The 20,484-nt window shown below is 45.7% G+C and overlaps 1 protein-coding gene across 1 annotated transcript in view; it reads left to right on the top strand.

Moving 5' to 3' along the window:
- Positions 1 to 20,484, top strand: part of Sfxn1 (sideroflexin 1) — a 41,679-nt gene that overhangs the window by 12,303 nt on the left and 8,892 nt on the right. Inside the window, exons 2-8 of the mRNA XM_041660593.1 lie at positions 1,709 to 1,883; positions 10,442 to 10,612; positions 12,452 to 12,550; positions 13,549 to 13,624; positions 14,168 to 14,253; positions 15,105 to 15,232; positions 18,095 to 18,144. Coding sequence (XP_041516527.1) covers positions 1,720 to 1,883; positions 10,442 to 10,612; positions 12,452 to 12,550; positions 13,549 to 13,624; positions 14,168 to 14,253; positions 15,105 to 15,232; positions 18,095 to 18,144 — 774 coding nt within the window. The 5' untranslated portion in view covers positions 1,709 to 1,719. The remainder of the gene's footprint in view (positions 1 to 1,708; positions 1,884 to 10,441; positions 10,613 to 12,451; positions 12,551 to 13,548; positions 13,625 to 14,167; positions 14,254 to 15,104; positions 15,233 to 18,094; positions 18,145 to 20,484) is intronic.

The following is a 20,484-nucleotide window of genomic DNA, read 5'->3' as shown; positions in this document are numbered from 1 at the left end:
CCAACGCCAGAGATTATCTGAGAAAATCGCCAGAGATGAGGGATGAGGGCCCCAGACAAGGGTGTGGTGTTATATGTGATGTTGAGAACTAAAACAGAACTGCTCCAGAGTGGAGCTCTGATGTCACTGGAGGGCTTCATGAAGCAAATGCAAATGGCTATCCCAGAACAGGGTGGGAGGATGGTAAGAGCCAGTGGGCGGGGGTGGGAGAGGGCCTGCTGGGTGTGCTCATCAGCTGCTGAAGGAGGAATCGGTTTTCTTCAGGGGAACCGTATGATAGGTTGCCCGTACCCCAGTGGTTAGCACTACACCCATGGATATACTCGGTATGTTTATATATAGCACATTATATATACACATAGTTGTAGGATAGGTCGTAAATTTGAGAGGGGGATGTAGAAGGGGACATAGGAGAGACTGAGGAGGAATGGATATATTCATGTATGAAATTCTACAGTTTAAAAGATAGCCTGTCAAATTGCTTTTTAAACTTGAAAAGCTTGTCATCAAAGGAATTTTGAAGACAGTAAAAATTGTTACAGGGAGGCTGGACTGGGGAGATTTTATTTCTTTGTTATTTGCATAATAAGCTTGTGGTTTTCAGCATACCATAAACAAGCAGTAAAACACTCCAGCGCAGTTCTGAAAGGAGCAGTAATGACTCAGAAATAAGTGAACAAACACGGGAAAAATGCTCTTGAGCCAGAAGGGAAGACGGCAGCCGGGTTTGCGCTGTGGGGCTGTCAGGGTGTGTTGCTTGTCTCCATGTTTCTGGTAAATTGATGGAGATGATTTTTAATTTTTGATTGGTGGTTTATGCACTGGACAGGCTGAAAGAACCTGCCTTCTTTTTCAGTTTATACTCACTAGCATTTGTTATCATTATTGTTAGTTTTGTGCTCTTGTGCATTGTCAGTTACTCCGAGCAGGGATGACATTTGTTAGACCAAGAAGTGGTAACACTAACTGACGTCCACTGCTTCCCTCAAAGGCACGTGCAGATGGAGGCCAGGGCAGATATCAGGTAGCATCCTCTGTCACTCTCCATGATGTGATGAGCCTGGAGTTAATACATTTGGCTAGACTGACTGGCAGTGAGTTCTCGGGACCTGAACTTTGGTGTGGCAGGCAGTTTACTGACTGAGCCATCCCTCCAGCCCTGGCTACTTTAAAGCTTTGTGTTTTTATCTTATGTAGAATATCGTTGGCTTTCCTACAGAAAAGGGATAATTAAATACTATGTACTTACAATGAGAGAGATGTGGCGAATTCCTGAAATTTGGTTGAGATTCATTGAGATTTTTGAACAGCTTGCTTTGGTTTAAAAGGGGTTCCAACTTGCAGCTTGGGGGCTACATGTACCCCACGATAGCTATGAATGTGACTGAACACAAAGTCAAAACTAACTTAAATATTATGAGGTATTTTTGTGTGGTTTTTAAAAATTGATTAGTTATTGTGTGAGAGAGAGTGGTTGTGTATGTGACATGCAGGGGGGCTGTAAGCTCATGCCGTAACGCTCCTGAGAGAGTCAGAGGAAGCGTCTGCGGAGTTGACTCACCTACCTTTGATGTAGGTTCCAGCAGCAGAGCGCAGGAAACCATGCCGGCGAGACAGAGCTTTACCCACTGAGCCATCTGTACACACAGGCTAAGCGTGACTGCCAAATGTTGTGCTTGTGATAACAGTGTTGTCCTTCCCTTTCCAGGATCCGGGACGATGTCTGGGGAAGTACCTCCCAACATCAATATCAAGGAGCCTCGATGGGACCAAAGCACATTCGTCGGCCGAGCCAATCACTTCTTCACGGTCACGGACCCGAGGAACATCCTTCTAACTAACGACCAGCTGGAGAATGCAAGGAAAGTGGTGCACGATTACAGGTAAGGCTGGCGCCGCGTTTGCTGCCTTCCCGTGACGGGATCACCGTGTTCATTGCATCCTGTACCTCTTCTCTAACTTAACTGTCCCAGGCACCTTTCTGTCTTCGGAGGGACACAGCACTGTTCAAGAAACTGGCTCCTGATAACTAGGGGTAGGGTCATTGCTGCTGAGACTCACCCCCAGTGAGGGAGACTCAGCTGCGAACGATTCTGATGGTGTTCAGGGATGCAGAGGGGAGATGCACTTCATCAGCTAAGAGAGTCACACACGGATAAGAGGAGCCACCTATGCGGGGACAGTCCATCTTCCACATTCACCAGTTCTCTGGCAGAAACCACTGGAAAATGTCTTTTCTCAGCATTGGACTTGAACAGTTTTTTTTTTTTATTACTATTCCATGAGGAATGCAGTCTAACTGTACAGGGCATTTCTTGTATATGATGTATCATGTGTATGTAGCAGGTAGTCTAGAGATGAATCAGCACATGAGAAAGAACCCAGACTTGGTACTGCCTGCCGGAGTCCTAGCTACTCAAGAGACTGAGGCAGGGTCTCACTCAGCCAGTGCTCAGCAAGCCTGAGCAACACTGTAAGACCCCATCTCAGAAAATAAGTAAGGAATGTATGGGATTAGATACAAATAAGCTAATATCATGCATCCTATAGAAAACACCCTAATCTCAGAATTTGTATCCTTGAGGACAGCTAATTCAGAAGTAGATGTATTTTTCTATCTAAAAAACTGAATCAGAAATACTGTAAGGGTCCAGAGAGAGGCTTACATTTAAGAACTACCTGCTATAGACAGATGTTTCTCTCCTGTCCACCTGTTCCCAATACCCAGAGGCTGCTTCCCAAACAATTGGCTTGAAGGTTTAATATTACTAATAAATGCTCAACCAATAGCTCAGGTTTGTTATTAGCTAACTCTTACACTTAAATTAACCCATATTTCTATTTATGCTTTGCCACGTGGCGGTACCTTTATTACCATGTTCATCTTTTGCTCCCTCTGCATCCCTTTGTCAGCCCTTCTTCTTTCCAGCATTCTTAGTTTGGTCTTCCCGCCTGACTACTGGCCAATCAGTGTTTTATTAAACCAATTCAAGTGACAAATCTTTACAGTGTACAGGAGGATTATTCCACAGCAGCCTGCTCTTGCAGAGGACCCAGGTTCAGTTCTCCGCACCCACGTGGTAGCTCATAACTGCCTGTAACCCAGTCCCAGGGTACTTGAAGCCTCCTTCTGACCTCCACAGCCCTAGGCATGCACATAGTACACTTACACACATGCACTTATACACATAAAAAAAAATTTCAAAAAATAAATACTTTAGACTTTGTATACTTCAAAGAGTCTTAGTCACATAATAATTTTGTTAACTTTTTTATAACCCTTTTGATGTAAAATCCCTGTGATCTGGGGGACAGACAGACCATGGACAGTAATTTGCTGATTTCTGATCTAAGGAAAAGCCAACCAAATATGGGGAATTTGACTGTCAGGTGCTCTGCACCTAAACATGCCAGGAATAATGCGCTGGCTAGGCAGTTAGGAAGGGACTAGTGCCCGTCTACAAAGAAAGACCATAAGCATGATTTCAGGAATTCAGGACAATCCCTGTTCTTTGTGGATTTGGGACAAAAGACAGAGAGGGCAGGTTGACGTGAAGAGGTTGACATAATGAAGAGACTTAAAATGCCATAAAAAACGTCAAACCTTGGCTGGAGACAGTGTTGGGGAACTAGCAACAGACAAAGCAGAGAATAGACCAGATGGGCTCCTCACAGACCTCAGTGAGAGGGCAGCAAACTCTAAGAGGCCCAGAAGGCATTTTTAGGCAGAGATGGTCTCTGGCGGACGTTCTAAAACTGTCCAGCTGATCTGAGCACACAGGTCAGGCTCTGAACTGCCCTTGTCATTCCCTAGCAGATGAGAGCGGAACGGATGAAAAGGTCACACATCCATTACTTCAGCAGTTACCCTTGTGTCATTCTGACCAAAACACCTGACTTAAAGGAGGCTCCAATCTGCTCGCTCTTTCCATGGTTATTGCAGAGAAGGAGGGAGGTCAGCACTCTCTGCTCTTTCCTCCTGTTTCCATCTGAGACCCAGCCCAAGGATGCTGGCACCCACAGTCAGGATGTACATGCATGCATGCACACACACGCACATATAGATGCTCACACACAGTTAATCTTCTCTGGAAATGCTTTCAAAGGCACACCAAGAGGTGTATTTTTCTGATCTCCTGGTGGATTCCAAATCCAGTCACATCTGCAGTGATTATATAAGGGGACTATGGACTAGAGGATGAAGATATTTGCTCCAAGAAAACCCTGATCTCTGCAACAGAGAAAGACTTTCTGTACTGAAGGAACCTGTCTAAAAGCTAAAGAGACATGCTCTTTACAGAGGAAAGATCTATGGGCATTTTGTTTGCATGTGTGTCTGGGAACCACTTGGGTGCCTGGTGCCTGGTACCTGGAGAGACCAAAAGAGGGAACTGAATTCCTGAGACTGGGTTTACAGATGTTTATGAACCACCATGTGGGTGCTGGGAATCGAACTAGGGTCCTCTGGAAGAGCAGCCAGTGCTCTTAACCACTGAGCCATCTCTCAAGCCCTAAACAAATTTTTTTTTCCATTAAAAGTAACATTTTTCTCTTGGTGTGTATTCATAGTACTGGCCTTCAGAAAGACATTTTCATGTAAGTATAAAAGTTTGAGCATTTTCCCACAAAGCCTTGTTGTCTGCTGTTTCTCCCCCTCCCCCTCCTGTTAATCCCATTTGTCCTCTAAATTGGCCTCCATGAACAGAATACAAAAGTTCTCAGGAAAGAGCAGACGCTAGGAAAGTCTGTCTGTCATCTGCACACTGAGTGTCAGAAGATGTGGCGTCAGCATGTGCAGGGGAGGGGAGGTCCAGCCATGGCTGCAGCCCAGGCGATTTATACCGGATTGCCATCATTAGCAAAGGCAGAATCTCAGATCCACAGTCTTAGAAAACTCTTCTTGAGTAGACAAGAGGTGAAATTTAAAAATTAAAATATCAAAGAAGAAGGAATTTCTCTATTGAAATCAGACAAGGGACCATTTAAAGTGAGTGGCAGAGAAAAATCCTCTGTTGCTGTCAGCTCTAGTGAGCTTCAGCCAGACAGCATTCAGCAGCCAGCTGAAGCTGCACAGAAAGAACCACTAGAAACACATAGGAATCTGACTTGGCTCTGTGACGCTAAAAGCCTGACAAGCAGGCCTTTGCCACACCAGGATTTTTTTTTTTTTTCGAGACAGGGTTTCTCCGTAGCTTTTGGTTCCTGTCCTGGAACTAGCTCTTGTAGACCAGGCTGGCCTCGAACTCACAGAGATCCACCTGCCTCTGCCTCCCGAGTGCTGGGATTAAAGGCGTGCGCCACCACCGCCCGGCTCACACCAGGATTTTTAAATACCTTCTCTCACTCCCAAAAGAGGAACCAGATAGAACTACACAGTGAGAACAATGATCCTTTAATAGAAACTCGTAAGGACTCGCGCTCCCGTGGAAAATGTATGTGTTTGGTTAAACAGTTAAGTCCAACACTGGATGGACCGAGACTGTTGTCCCAGCTCAGCATCCTCCTGCTGCTGGGAAGGGATGGGGAGGTGGGAACCCGAAGGTCTGACTGCAGTGTGCGCTTTGTACCCTCACCTGTGCTGCTTTCAGCAAGGATGCAAAGGGCTTTTAACATCAAAAGCCAGTTCGTTCCCAGGACTCAAAGGTAGCAGAAGACCTGCCTCTTCAGGGTCCTCCTGCTACTCTCTGCCTTTGCCTTGGCAACAGATTCTCTCGATGAACCTGGAGCTCTCCCCACTTCTCACCCGAGTGAGCAGTCAGCGTGCCCCAGTGGTCTTGCTGTCTCGGCTCACCCCCACACTATCCCACACCCCATGCCAAGGATCCAGGCTTGTGCCCATGGCTGGGATCTGAACTCCCATCTTCGTGCTTGTCCAGCAAGTGCTCTTAACTGCTGAGCCATCTCTCTAACCAAGTCCACTTTTCTCATTTTTTGATGGCAAATGTAATAAGTATGTTAAAGCAAAAATAACATGTCTCCCAGATCAGCAGTCAGCACCACACTAGTGAGTCTGTGTAGCAGGACATGCTATGGGAGGGAGATAGTGTTTGCTCAAACGAGATTTGAGAAAGGTCCAGTCTTGAGAATGTCATATTGTCATATACCACCCTGCCCCACCCCACTTTGCTTTCAGGTTCCAAAATATTTAGGATTTGGGGTTGTAGGACTCTTTAATCCATTTTCCTAAACTTGAGCATAGGCCTTTATTCTTCCTGTAACCTCTATTAATGCCTAAGGGAACACAGGCAGGAAAGTGTGCACCCCAAGGCATCAACAATAAGAGCAAGTCCAGGACACCTTAATCTTCACTGTTCAAAACCACTTTGAAACTAAGAGGTATAGGTATTAAAAAGATGAAGCCTTTGTATTTTGCAACTGACAATATCCTAATCGACTTGAAACCTGTAACAAATCAGTGTGATGAGAGTGTCTGCCTTCAATCCACATAAAGCATCCGCACGCAGAGTGACAGCGGCTCATGTGCATCAGAACACTTAGAAATACAAAATACGGGCAGGGGAGATGGCTCAGAGCTTAAGAGTGCATACTGCCCTTGCCAAAGACCAGTTCGGTAGCCAGCACCCCACCTCGAGCAGCACAAACACCTGTTAGCTCCGGCTGTAGGAAACCCTACACCCATGGCCTCTGCAGGCATCTGCACCCTGATGCACATACCCAGAGCAGCTCACAAACACCTGTTAGCTCCGGCTGTAGGAACCCCGACACTCTGCAGGTGAACAGGGACACAACAGAAGCCTAGAAACCAAGCCCAGTGCTTCTTACACCTCAGCTGATAGAAACCAGTCCATGGGGAGTAAAACTGAGCAAATTTCACATTTTCATACTGTACTGGCTGGTTTTCGGTCAGCTTGACACAAGCTAGAGTCATCAGAGGGGAAGGAGCCTCAGTTGAGGAAATGCCTCCATGAGATCCAGCTGTAAGGCATTTTCTCAATTAGTGATCAGTGGGGGAGGACCCAGACCTTGGTGGGTTGTGTCATCCCTGGGCGGGTGGTCCTGGGTTCTATAAGAAAACAGACTGAACAAGCCAAGAAAAGCAAGAAATAAGCAGCATCCCTCCATGGCCTCTGCATCAGCATCTGCCCCAAGTTCCTGCCCTGTTTGAGTTTCTATTCTGACTTCCTTCAGTGATGAACTGTAATGCTGAAGTGTAAGCCAAATAAACCCTTTCCTCCCCAACTTGCTTTTTAGTCATGGTGTTTCATTGCAGCAATCGAAACCTTTACGATAAATTCCTCTGCTTTTTAAGACAAACTCAGTCTTAAGAGCAAAAGGCAAAAGGCATAGCTTTTGCTATCACAACCTGCAGCTTGGCTCCTGGAACTCTGACTAGGGGCAGGGAGGGCAGGAAGAAAGGACACACACACAATAGCTGAGATTAGGAGGTGATGTGGGCTGTGATGGAGGGCGCCTACCAGGCAACCCAGAACCTCAGGTGTTCATTTGGTACAGCACAGAGGGGGGCTGACTGTTCTAGGTAGGGGGTCTCCACTGATGAGCACTCTAAGGCTCCAGACACCCTGCAGGAGGAAGCTGCAGTTGCCAGTCTTGGCACACACCAACTGCTCATACCCAGACCCATCCCTTGCCATCCCTCTTGAGCCTGGCCCGTGTGGCTTTGCCAATTTCTCACGAATAAAAGGCTGGTCTTTGTCATATACGTTCTCTCAGGGCTTCCTCCACATTCTACAAACTCAAGTACAAAGGAGAAAGGCAAAGAACATTTAATATTTTACATGGCGGTCGATTTAGCACATTGACTCATTTATGTCTAGATAATCTTGGGTGTGGGGAAAATTCTTTATTATGAAGGCTTATCCCTACATTTCCAAGTGGATAAAGTGGAAGAATTAAAATCCCAAATAAATTAAAATCCCAGTTAAAACTCAAGTTGTGGAATAATCTGTAGTATTTAAAGGATGGTGTAGCCCCCTTCCCAATTAGGAGGCTGGAAGTCTGAGCCAGGGCACAGTAAGGTCACACTTCCTTGGAAGGCTTCCTGGGTGTTGGTGGCTCTGGGAATTGTCAGCGTCCCTTGTCTTGTAGATACATCACTGTACTCTGCCTTCTCTGTTTGTACATAGACACTGTCCCTTGGATTTAGTGATCATTCGTCCAATAGGACTTCACTTTGGCTTATGGCATCTATAGAGGCACACACCCTGTTCTTCTATGTGAACATGCATTTGGGAATTACTATTCAAACCAACGTATGATGGTTTAGAAGAATGTTATATAAACACGGGAAGAAATATTTATAGAGTATTGTTGAATAAAAGTCATGGTTAGGGAGCCTCTGGTTTGGGGTCAGATCTTAAACACCTTGGAAAATTGAAAAAGTATTCTCCCAAATATTGCCAGAGACCATGGTAGATAGGCCCAGGGTAACTTCATTGCTCCACGAAGTTTGTATATTTTCCAAATCTCTGACAAGGAGTATTGCTTGGGTGGGAAAATCTGACAAATTGTGCACCAAGGCCTGTATTTGCACCACAGAGTCCTAAACCTAAGTTTGCCAACTGCAGGTTTAAAATGAAGGAACAGCCTTGAGTGCCCTAACTTCGGTCTGATTGGTTAAAAAATGGTTGTTGAGAGTTTGCCGAGTTCAGACTCCAGTATTTATTTATTTATTTAAGATTTCTGCCTCCTCCCCGCCACCACCTCCCATTTCCCTCCCCCTCCCCCGATCAAGTCCTCCTCCCTCATCAGCTCGAAGAGCAATCAGGGTTCCCTGACCTGTGGGAAGTCCAAGGACCACCCACGTCCATCCAGGCCTAGTAAGGTGAGCATCCAAACTGCCTAGGCTTCCCCAAAGCCAGTATGTGCAGTAGGATCAAAAACCCATTGCCATTGTTCTTGAGTTCTCAGTAGTCCTCATTGTCCGCTATGTTCAGCAAGTCCGGTTTTATCCCATGCTTTTTCAGACCCAGGCCAGCTGGCCTTAGTGGGTTCCTGATAGAACATCCCCATTGTCTCAGTGTGTGGGTGCACCCCTCGCGGTCCTGAGTTCCTTGCTCGTGCTCTCTCTCCTTCTTCTCCTGATTTGGACCTTGAGATTTCAGTCCGGTGCTCCAATGTGGGTCTCTGTCTCCTTTCATCACCTGATGAAGGTTAATATTCAGGAGGATGCGTATATGTTTGTCTTTGGATTTACCTTCTTATTTAGCTTCTCTAGGATTGTGAATTATAGGCTCAATGTCCTTTACTTATGGCTAGAAACCAAATATGAGTGAGTACATCCCATGTTCTTCTTTTTGGGGTCTGGCTTACCTCACTCAGGATAGTGTTTTCTATTTCCATCCATTTGTATGCAAAATTCAAGAAGTCCTTGTTTTTTACTGCTGAGTAGTACTCTAATATGTATATATTCCATACTTTCTTCATCCATTCTTCCATTGAAGGGCATCTAGGTTGTTTCCAGGGTCTGGCTATTACAAACAATGCTGCTATGAACATAGTTGAGCATATACTTTTGTTGTATGATAGGGCCTCTCTTGGGTTTATTCCCAAGAGTGGTATTGCTGGGTCCAGGGGTAGGTTGATCCCGAATTTCCTGAGAAACCGCCACACTGCTTTCCAGAGTGGTTGCACAAGTTGGCATTCCCACCAGCAATGGATGAGTGTACCCCTTTCTCCACAACCTCTCCAACAAAGGCTATCATTGGTGTTTTTTATTTTAGCCATTCTGACAGGTGTAAGATGGTATCTTAAAGTTGTCTTGATTTGCATTTCCCTGATTGCTAAGGAAGTTGAGCATGACCTTAAGTGTCTTTTGGCCATTTGAACTTCTTCTGTTGAGAATTCTCTGTTCAGTTCAGTGCCCCATTTTATAATTGGGTTGATTAGCCTTTTACGGTCTAATTTCTTGAGTTCTTTATATACTTTGGAGATCAGACCTTTGTCAGTTGCGGGGTTGGTGAAGATCTTCTCCCAGTCAGTGGGTTGCCTTTTTGTCTTAGTGACAGTGTCCTTTGCTTTACAGAAGCTTCTCAGTCTCAGGAGGTCCCATTTATTCAATGAGGCCCTTAATGTCTGTGCTGCTGGGGTTATACGTAGGAAGTGCAGACTCCAATTTTAATATGTCACTTAAGACAATGACTATTTCCAAGCTGAATACTCCTTAATATGCATATTGCTTTCTGTTATCTTCCAAATTACAGGTAATTGATGTGCATGGGTCTGAGTTCACTGTAGCCGTGTTCTTGTTCTTATTCTTTAGGCTGCCAGGAAGACCAGTGGTAGGAGTACACGCTGTATGCCTGAGGCTCTGGGTTCAACCCCAGCGCCCAAACACATAAACAGTTAAAAATCATACTTCCCACCAATGCTCTGACAGACCTGGAAGGTTTTGCAAACCATGAAGGTCATGATGAGATCTCTGAACGGAGCAGTGGCTAGGACTCTCGTTGTCATTTTCTAGACAAGGAATCGTTCCCGCCGGCCTCACGGAGAATGAGTTGTGGAGGGCGAAGTACGTGTACGATTCAGCTTTCCATCCTGACACGGGCGAAAAGATGATCCTGATAGGAAGGATGTCGGCCCAGGTCCCAATGAACATGACCATCACAGGCTGCATGATGACGTTCTACAGGTGAGTCACAGGAGCGCGGGAGGAATCATCAGAAGAATGTTTTAATATACATTTTGCTGAAGTAAGTGTCACCGTGATTATGCTAACAAGGATGATGGGTTCATGCTACAGTGTGTCAAAACATGTTGCGCTCCATAAATATTTCCAATAAAAGGAGTTAAGTAAATGGAGGGCTGGCGAGATGGCTCAGTGAGTAAAGGCACTTCCTGCCACGCCTGAACACGCAGTTCGCTTCCTGGGAAGTGCTTCGTGGGTAGAGAGCCCAGTTATTGCAGGGCATCCTCTGACCACCATGTGCACACACACGCATATGAAATAAATAAAAATTTAATTACAAATTAACCGGAACGTATAACAGCTGAACATAGGTGGAGGTGGTTTGTAGGGGCTCGCCTGCAACCACAGCTCCTGGGAGGCCGAGAGTAGTGTGAGGCCAGCCTGGCTGTACAGCTGACACCTGTCTTTATCGAACAGGAACAGCGAAAACAGGCAGTAAAATGAGGTGTGTTGCTTTAACATTGAGAAAGATATCATTCATCTTTAGTTCACTCCGAGTAGATGTTGCCACTCTATTAAGCAGCATCTGGCATGATTCGTGAAACTCAACACAAATAGCTGGGCATGGAGGGCTCATGCCTGGACTCCTAGCATGTGGGATACTAAGGCACTTGGAGATCATGAGTTTGAGGTCATTTTGAGCAGCCATAATAATAATAATAAATGAATAAACCATAAAAGTGTTTTTGCCTCTAATGTTGATAAAACAGGGCCATAGAGGTGGCTCAGCAGTTAAGAGCACTCACTGGCTGTGCTTGCAGAGGACCCCAATTCAGTTCCCAGCACCATGTGGCAGCTCACAACTGTCTGTAATTCCAGTTCCAGGGCATCTGGCACCTTGTGGCAGGCACTGAACACACACAGTGCGCATACATATATGCAGGTAATACACTCATACACATAAGATAAAAAAAATAAAACTTTTTTAAAGATAGTAAATAATATATTTATTTAAAAAGAAGTTGACACTTTTCCTAAGTCTTAGACCCTAAAGAAAATAAGATAGGAAAAAAGGAGTCTAGAAACAAATTCCTCTACTCCCTCTCTCCGTAGACTCAGATGCATTTGGGTGTTGGAATAGACCCAGCATAAGAAAGCCAAACCTGCTTTGCTCTAAATTGTTTTGTTTTATTTGCCCAAGAGAAGCGAATTTCTCAGTCTACTCTGTACTAGGGTTTTTATAAGTTTATTTCTTCTTGATTAAAGCTGTCCTGGCTGGTTTTTGGTTTTTTTGTTTTGTTTTATTTTCTTTTCTTCCCCCCAACTTGACATAAGCTACAGTCATTGGGAAGGGAGACTTTCAATTGAGAAAAATCCCATCATCAAACTGGCCTGTAGGCAAGACTGACTGTCAGACATTTTGTTGATTAATGATTGATATGGGAGGGACTAGCTCACTGTGCCTGGCGCCCTGGACTGATGGTTCTGGGTTCTAAGAAAGCAGGCTGAGCAAGGCAGGAGGAGCTAGGCAGTAAGCAGCGCTCCCCCGTGGCCTCTGCGTCAGTCAGGTTCCTGCCCTGACTTCCTCTGATGATCAACGGTGATGTGGAAGTGAAGCCAGGCTGATTTTAGTCATGATGTCTATGGCAGCAATAGAAACCCAAAGCCTGTGAGCTTGGTGATAAGGAAACTGGAAAATATTAGTTTTGAATTGTCAAAGTAGACAATCTGTGTCTTCCTCCCTCCCTGGTCCCCTTCCTTGCTGGTGTTTGGTGTTTAACTGACTGTACTGAAGACAGCTCACTGCTGCTAGAGGGTTTGTGACAGTGTACTCTGTTTTAGGACCACACCGGCTGTGCTTTTCTGGCAGTGGATAAACCAGTCCTTCAATGCCGTTGTCAACTACACCAATAGAAGCGGAGACGCTCCTCTCACTGTAAAGTAAGGCTGTGGGGCCAACCCGCCCTCCCTTAGCCTGTGCTCCATAAGTAGCCATGCATTTAGACACTAGTTTGCTCTGTGCAGTCTCTTCTCCTCCCTCTGTATCCAGATAACTTTCTGCTTTTGTCTTGCCTTTTCTGATGTCATCTGTGCTATTATTAGTGGGATGGTGCTGTCTCTTATATCCCAAGCTCCGGGGTCCTGCAGAATGTCTACCAAACAGCCCTCGGGCCTGACCTCTGTCCTGTAACTCCTCTCAGGGCTGCATGAGTCAACGCAGGAGAGGCTTTGCAGTGGTGTAGCCTTTATAGACGCTTAACTTCAAAAGCGGGTCATTGCTGGAGTCCAAAGACAGCACATTTATGAATTTGTCTCCTGTTTTAGAGAGAGAGAGAGAGAGAGAGAGAGAGAGAGAGAGTGTTGCCAAGCCAAAATTAGCTAAAACTATAGATATAATTTCACAACACTTGAAACAAGTCACTTTCTGGTTTATATTTGAAAATTGCCTTTGACGCCTGTATTCTGCTAGCATCAAATGGAGGAAAGGATGCTGATACCTGCCACCTAGTGGTGTTTCTCACAGTTAGAATCGCTCAGGCTCAACTGCCCTTTAGGGGTAAACTTGGGCTGTTTTTACAGTGAAAACACCGTCTAAGATGGTCCTGCCGCACTTGGCTTTCTACGTTTAATATTAGTTTTGAATTGTACAAATGTGCCCCAGACACTTAGCCCAGACTGTTTCCTCTGCCCACGGCTTTCCACACACTCGCAGCTCCCCTCCTTCCCCATCTGCATGGGTGCTTCGTCTGCACGTCTGTCTGCTTGGAGTTGGAGCCCGTTTTCAGGGATGTGTTGGCCTTCTCTCTGGACTCCCATGCTGATGGAGTGACCCCAGACGTTGCTCTGCAGACTCCCCACTGCTGATCATACACTCCTGTCTCCTTGGTTTCTTCCCTGGTGTACATGCATCATTTACACAGTGTCTTTATTCTTTCCAGTGAGCTGGGGACGGCTTATGTTTCTGCAACAACCGGTGCTGTAGCGACGGCCCTGGGACTCAATGCCTTAACCAAGGTATTTTAGTTTTCTTTCCGTGATGGAGCATCTTAACTGTTCTCACCTGTCACTCTGGGCACCTCTGTTATTTCTCAGAAGAGTTGCAACCACTTGGCTTTCTTGTAGCCATCCTCAGCTGCATATGTTAATTGTATCTTCTAGTGGATTTGGGGAAGGATGGTAACTAGTAGCAGCAACAAAGACTTATGGTATGTTCCTGGCTCTATGCATTAAGTTCTAACCCCTCTCTCTAAAAGATTCCTCCTGAGACTGTCAGAGGGGTGCCTTGAAGAGGTAGAAGCGCTGGCTCTGAAATCAAAGTTCTGGGACTTAGGGATGTGCTTCCAGCCACATGAACTAAGCCATCAAAGTGTCTTAGATAGCTTTGTCGTCTCAGTATGTCCTTCCAGAGATGCAGAAGCACCTCTCAGCAACACGTTTGAGGCCCCTTGGCCTGGCCCTATGCAGCCGGGGCTGCGGTATTTTTAGGAAGATGTGAGAGTTTCCATTTAGCCGTTCAGGAAAAGGGAGATGATGTTTCTGGAACTATCTTTTCTACAGCGTGTCTCACCACTGATAGGACGTTTTGTCCCCTTTGCTGCTGTCGCTGCTGCTAACTGCATTAATATCCCGCTAATGAGGCAAAGGTAAGAAGAGCGCATGCACTGGGCAGGGACTTGCACTTGATCGGGGAGTTTCTTGTGTAGATGGAATCTGAGATTTGTTTCAGAATACTCTGGGGTAGGGTGGTAAGGCCAAGCCCATTGGGTTCCTACTTGTTGAAGTGGGCTGAAGAAAACCTAGAGGCTTAGGATGCACAGCCTTCCTACTTCAAAGGTGTGTCTCTAGCCTGCACCCTCTGCCCAGAAAAAAATCTGTAAGACTGAAACCAGAGATGGAAAAAGCCAAAAGTTTCTTGGTTTTCCCTTGGAATTTTTTTTAAGGAGCATAAGGTAATTTTAATCTTTATCTATAAAAATATTGTTTTAGAACTGACAGAAATTAAAGGAGAAGAAAGAATAAGTATTTTGATGATAACAAAAGAACAAGGCAGTAGCAGGAATTGGGCTCCCAGCCTTAGGAATCCTGTGTAACTAATGAATATCCAACAGGGCTGTGTTGCAATGACTGTCAATACGTGAGATACCTAATAACACTATGTACTGTATCTATTTCTGATTTAGAAGGTTGTTCAGATTTGTACATGAGCATAGAAATTAACCTCACCTTTGAGCTAACATATCCACCCCTCAAATCATATTATTGGAAAAGTACATCCTTCTGGGGAAAAAAAAGAGTACTGTTATTTTTCCCTTTGCGTCTATCCCAGGAGGCTTGAACCTGTTCATGGTATTTAAAAATAGATATATCAGTGCCAAAATTGACACTTGAGTGGGAAACTGGATGAAGGAGGCACTTGATCTTTCTCAACAGAGTCCTCCTTCAGGATGCTGCCTGCAGCTTCTGTGAACCCCTCTGCGTGTGTTCTGCCCTTCAGGGAACTCAAAGTCGGTATTCCTGTCACGGATGAAAACGGCACCCGCTTGGGAGAATCGACCAATGCTGCAAAACAAGCCATCACGCAGGTGGTCATCTCCAGGATCCTCATGGCGGCCCCTGGCATGGGTGAGTGAGCCTGGAGGTCCTGCTGTGTAGTTCATGCCAAACCTTTACGTATCGGTAAACAGAAATGGTCAACAGCACTCCTCTTTGTGAAAACTACCTTCTGCTGGTGGAGTCTGCAACTGAACAAGTAAATAATACACAGTACAAGTGGGGCGTCCCTTACCCAAAGCTTGGGGCTTTCAGAAGTGCCCCAGGTTTAGGATTTGTTTGAATTTTAGAACATTTACAAATATATATAAAATGAGCTACCTCTCAGGAACCCAAAGTTAAATTTGAAGTTTATTAATGATTCATATACATCTTGTACACATGACCTAAAAATAGTTTCATGCAGTATTGCTAATGGTTTCATACATGCACCAGGTGGTGTGCATCCTGACTCATGCGTGTGAGTTGAAAGAAGTGACATCATTTAGTTCTCAGCAAGTTTCTGATTTTGGAACATTTCAGAGCTGAGGGGTTTTTATGATTTATTTGTATTTATTTTATATTATATGCATTGCTGATTTGACTGCATTTATGTCTAAATGAGTATGTCAAATCACTTTGAGCTAGATTACAGATAGTTCTAAACTACTGTGTGGGTGCCGGGAATTGAACCCCAGGTCCCCTGGAAGAGCAGCTGGTGCTCTTAACTGTTGAGCCATCTCTCAAGCCCCCAGAACTGAGGGCTTTTTTGATTAGGAATGCTTACCCTGTATCTAAAATAGTGATGAGAGCTAAGGGAAGGGAAGAGTAAGGATGGGAGAAGCAGCAATGGCCAGGCAAGGGACTGGGATGGAACATACTGAGCAGGCATGAATCTGAGGTAGAGTAGGCATCAGCAGAGGGGCAGGAGCTTGCCTTTTTGTGGGAGGCATCTGCAAAGGAGGAAAAGGAGAAAGGATTTTAACGGGCCCCAGAGACTGGAGTCAGCTACTTGGGCATTACAAGCTCTGACTTTTAGTCTGAGGGATAGAGCACCACACACAGTTTTGAATAATTGGTAATTATTCCAATAATTGGTAATTATGTGATATGGGTGCTATGTGAGACTAGATTAAAGGGGTGCAGCCGTGGTAAGTAGAGACAGCTCAGGCTCAGGAGGCTGCCTCAGCACCACAAGCAGCGAGCCATGGCTAGTTGGACCACAGTGATGTAGTGAAGTGATAAGACTGAGTAGAGTAGGCTGTGAGCTGAGTGGAGCGGGGTGTGAACTGAGTGGAGCGGGGTGTGAACTGAGTGGAGCGGGGTGCGAACTGGGTGGAGCGGGGTGTGAACTGAGTGGAGTGGGGTGTGACCCGAGTAGAGTGGGGTGTGAACTGAGTGGAGTGGGATGTGAACTGAGTGGAGTGGGATGTGACCCGAGTGGAGCAGGGTGTGAACTGAGTGGAGCGGGGTGTGAACTGAGTGGAGCGGGGTGTGAACTGAGTGGAGCGGGGTGCGACTGCGTGGAGCGGGGTGTGAACTGAGTGGAGCGGGGTGTGAACTGAGTGGAGCGGGGTGCGACTACGTGGAGCGGGGTGCGACTACGTGGAGCGGGGTGTGAACTGAGTGGAGCGGGGTGTGACCTGAGTGGAGCGGGGTGTGACCTGAGTGGAGCGGGGTGTGACCTGAGTGGAGCGGGGTGTGAACTGAATGGAGTGGAGTGTGACCTGAGTGGAGTGGGGTGCGACTGCATGGAGTGGGGTGTGAACTGAGTGGAGTGGGGTGTGACCTGAGTGGAGTGGGGTGCGACTGCATGGAGTGGGGTGTGAACTGAGTGGAGTGGGGTGTGGTGTGAACTGAGTGAATCTTAAGATGACTCTGAAGTGTATGGAGATCAGCTCTTTCTACCAAAGCTCTCCCTGGAACATGGGACAACGGTGATGCTGAGGGCAGCTGTTAGAAACTGTGTATCTGGCCACTGCTGTGATATTTATATAGTGGGGAGCCAGCATGAGCAGAGGACATCTGTGACATATTAAGACCTTTTGAGAAGCTCCAGGCTACTCTAGGCTACTCTGGGGGCCTAGAGAAGGTTCTTAGACACTCAGAAATCAAAGGGCCTGAAAGTGACAGCATTCTATGTAGGGAAAACAAAGAAAGAAACCCAGGAGTTAATGCTCTTGAATCTCTTCACCTAAGCTGCATGCAAATGGCCCTTGGCTATTACAAGATGCTCTCGAATGAAGCGTGTCTGTCAGCTGCTATTGGCTATTGTCACAGGATGCTCTGAGCTGGCTGCTTTGAATGGACAACAAAAGCTGAAGGAAAGTGCCCAAAGGAAAACTGAGGGACATTCCACCGTTGACCCTGTGTGTACACAGCTCAGCATCCAGAGTCAACCAGCTATCAAAGAGGAAGACGTGTGTATTGAACACGTTTAGACTTTCTTCTTGTTATTCCTACAATAGTGTAATGATTTGCACATCATTTATGTTGTGTTATAGGCTACAATTCACCTATAGATGACAGCAACTATGAGCACCCATGCACTTTGTAACCACAAGAGTACTGAATCCAGTCCCCTGTAGATTCCGAGAGACAGCAATGGTCATCTTGCATTTCAGCTAACTGGGGAGTCGAGACCCCTCTATACTCTAGTGGGATGCCAGTGTGTTCTGTGAAGGTATCTAGGGACCGGTATGTTTATCATCCCAAAGAGAAGGCTATGAAGCCGCCAACATGTCTGAGCCCTGATTTCTAGACTGCCTGAAAACAGTATTGCACCCCAGTTTCCACTTGGCTCCAGTCCTGCGTTTGCTTTGGTTTGAGATGTTCACTCTGCCAACATGGAAATAGCCTAAAAGTGGCACAGCTTTCTATCAGCTTGTGTGGGAAACTCCACTTTTTAAAAACAGGCATTAAGTGAAGACTTACATGGTCTTGTCTTTATTACAGCCATCCCCCCGTTTATCATGAACACGTTGGAAAAGAAAGCCTTCCTAAAGGTAAGACCCATCACATGGTCATTTGTGAGCGCTTTTGTTTCTTTTTCTTTCTTCTTTGAGACAGGGTTTCTCTACACATCCTTACTGTCCATTATATAGACCAGACTGGCCTTGAGCTCTCAGAAATGTACTTGTCTCTGCCTCCCAAGTGTTGGGATTAAAGGTGTGTGCCATCACACCTGGCTGTGAGTCCTTTTCCTAACTCTTCAGACTTGGCATTAGTGAGTGACAGACAACCTGAAGGTCACTTTCCCTTGGACACTTGTGTCAATACAAAGATGCTTCTAAGAACATCTTTCCACTCTCAGATACTGGAAAGGCTTTTGTACATAAAGATTTCTGCTGCGGTGAGGCCATGAGTGGGCTGTCCACCCAGTCATCTGAGCATGCCTGGCTAGGTCAGAGGGAGAAGATGGCAATGAGTCTGGGACACGGGCAGTTACTACCTCTAATATCAGAAGTGGAAAGATCTGGAAGGGTAGCTTCATGGAGCATTGAATTTATTAGTGTTTCTCTTTGATAATTATATCTAGAAGTTAAGTCTGCATTGCCAGGTGCCATCTCTGTGCCCTCCAGATTGTGATTTATAGGTTCCAGGATTAGCTCAGTTGGGATACAGTGGCCTAGGATGACTCTTGTGTGTCATGCTGAGTGTGGAGACATACTTTAGAGCAGAGGCAATGGCCCTCCTGGAGGAGTAGATGCACTGAACATGGCAGCTCCATTGGGGTCGATTGCTTGAGTCTTAAAAACAGAATTGTAAAAGCAAGGGAGTGTCATACATAAAGCTTCAGAGAAAGGATGCTGCCCCAGGCCAGATGCTCCTGGGATGAGACCGTGATGTATACACATAGGTCCATGTACTGCATATGGACCCAGTAGGAAAAGGAAAGCCAAGTGCTGAATGGACACTTGATAAACACTGTGTAAAAGAAAATGTGCTGCAAATAAACACTGTGAGCACCTCGCGGGGCCCCTGTGAGGGACAGGAACTCCTGGCCATGCTCCCAGAACTTCTGGGGACCCATCAGCCTTTTCACTTGCTTGGTCTTATCTTAAGGCCCTGGCATAGATAACTTCAAAAATAACAGAGAATGAAAGAACATATCAAATAAGGCAAATACCCCCTCCTGCCAAAGGCAAGCGATTATCAACCTGTAAAAGCAAGACCAGGGCTGGAGAGGTAGCTTGCTAGTGAAAGGCACACTCTGTTCTTGCTGAGGACTCGCATCCCTTTCCCAAGGACCCACATTCTGTAACTCCAGCTCCAGGAGATGCAGTGCCTTCTTCTGACATCCTGGGGCATCTATAATCAAGTACATATACCCATACATAGACAAACATTCACACACATAATTAAAGATCATAAAGTCTATTTTTTTTAAGTGAGGCTAGATTTCTAGTCTTGAATATTGTCATCTTTTGTGTTCACTTTTCTGGCATAAAAGTACAGCTTTTGCAAAAAAAAAAAAAAAAGAATAGTAAATGTTAGTTCTTTGACAGATAGTGGTCAACAAGATTTTGTAAGTCACCATGGAAACAGCTTGCAGCCCCCCTTCAGTAGCAGCATCGCTCCATGCAGGCTTTCCTGGTATCACCCCACACATTGTTAGCTGCAAACCTGCTGGCACAGTAAACCCCTGATGCTTTGGTTATGTAGGCTCTCCCACAGCCCATGCATATTAACTGGAAGATTCCACAAACAGTGCCTACTGCACAGCGCAACCTGATGGTGGTGCAGAGGCTGAGAACATCATCACTTTCAGGAAGGACGTCATTTAGAAGAGACTGGCTCCAGCTTGTGGACACAGGGCACATTCTGGCTGCTGGTGTGTATCTTGATCACGGCTTGCAATTACATCAGTTCTGTTGGAGTTTGCATCTCATTGATGGAAGACAAATGGCCATGAGGGGAACCTGAGACACAAAATCAGTTCTTCAGTATTGTAATTCTCATGGCTTTGAACTCCTGGGGTCTCAGTGTTGGAATGGTTACCATGGTAACTCGCATCTTACCATTGCAGATACTGGGCAGAAGGTCTAGTTAGTCATATTACACATTTTTCTAGCTGTGATAGATGGAAATCCCTGTGTGTATATCCTGGCCTTTTCTTACACAAAAGAGACGAGATGAAACCAAGCATTCTGATTATCATGGCCACATTATCCTAGACTTCTACATACTTAAAAAGGCATAGATGTCATGCGCTTATCCCATCTCATCATTTTTTAATTTTTAAAAATGTATTGTTGTGTATGTGTATATATTGGGAGGGCACACATGTGCCACGGCGCACATGTGGAAGTCAGGACAACTTTTTGGAGTTGCTTCTCTTTCCA

This window comes from Microtus oregoni, unplaced genomic scaffold, assembly GCF_018167655.1.
Source record: "Microtus oregoni isolate MIOR12 unplaced genomic scaffold, Mior012 000011F_ref0000422, whole genome shotgun sequence".
NCBI lineage: Eukaryota > Metazoa > Chordata > Mammalia > Rodentia > Cricetidae > Microtus > Microtus oregoni.
The sequence above is the reverse complement of the archived record's forward strand: the minus strand, read 5'-3'. Positions and strand labels throughout refer to the sequence as shown.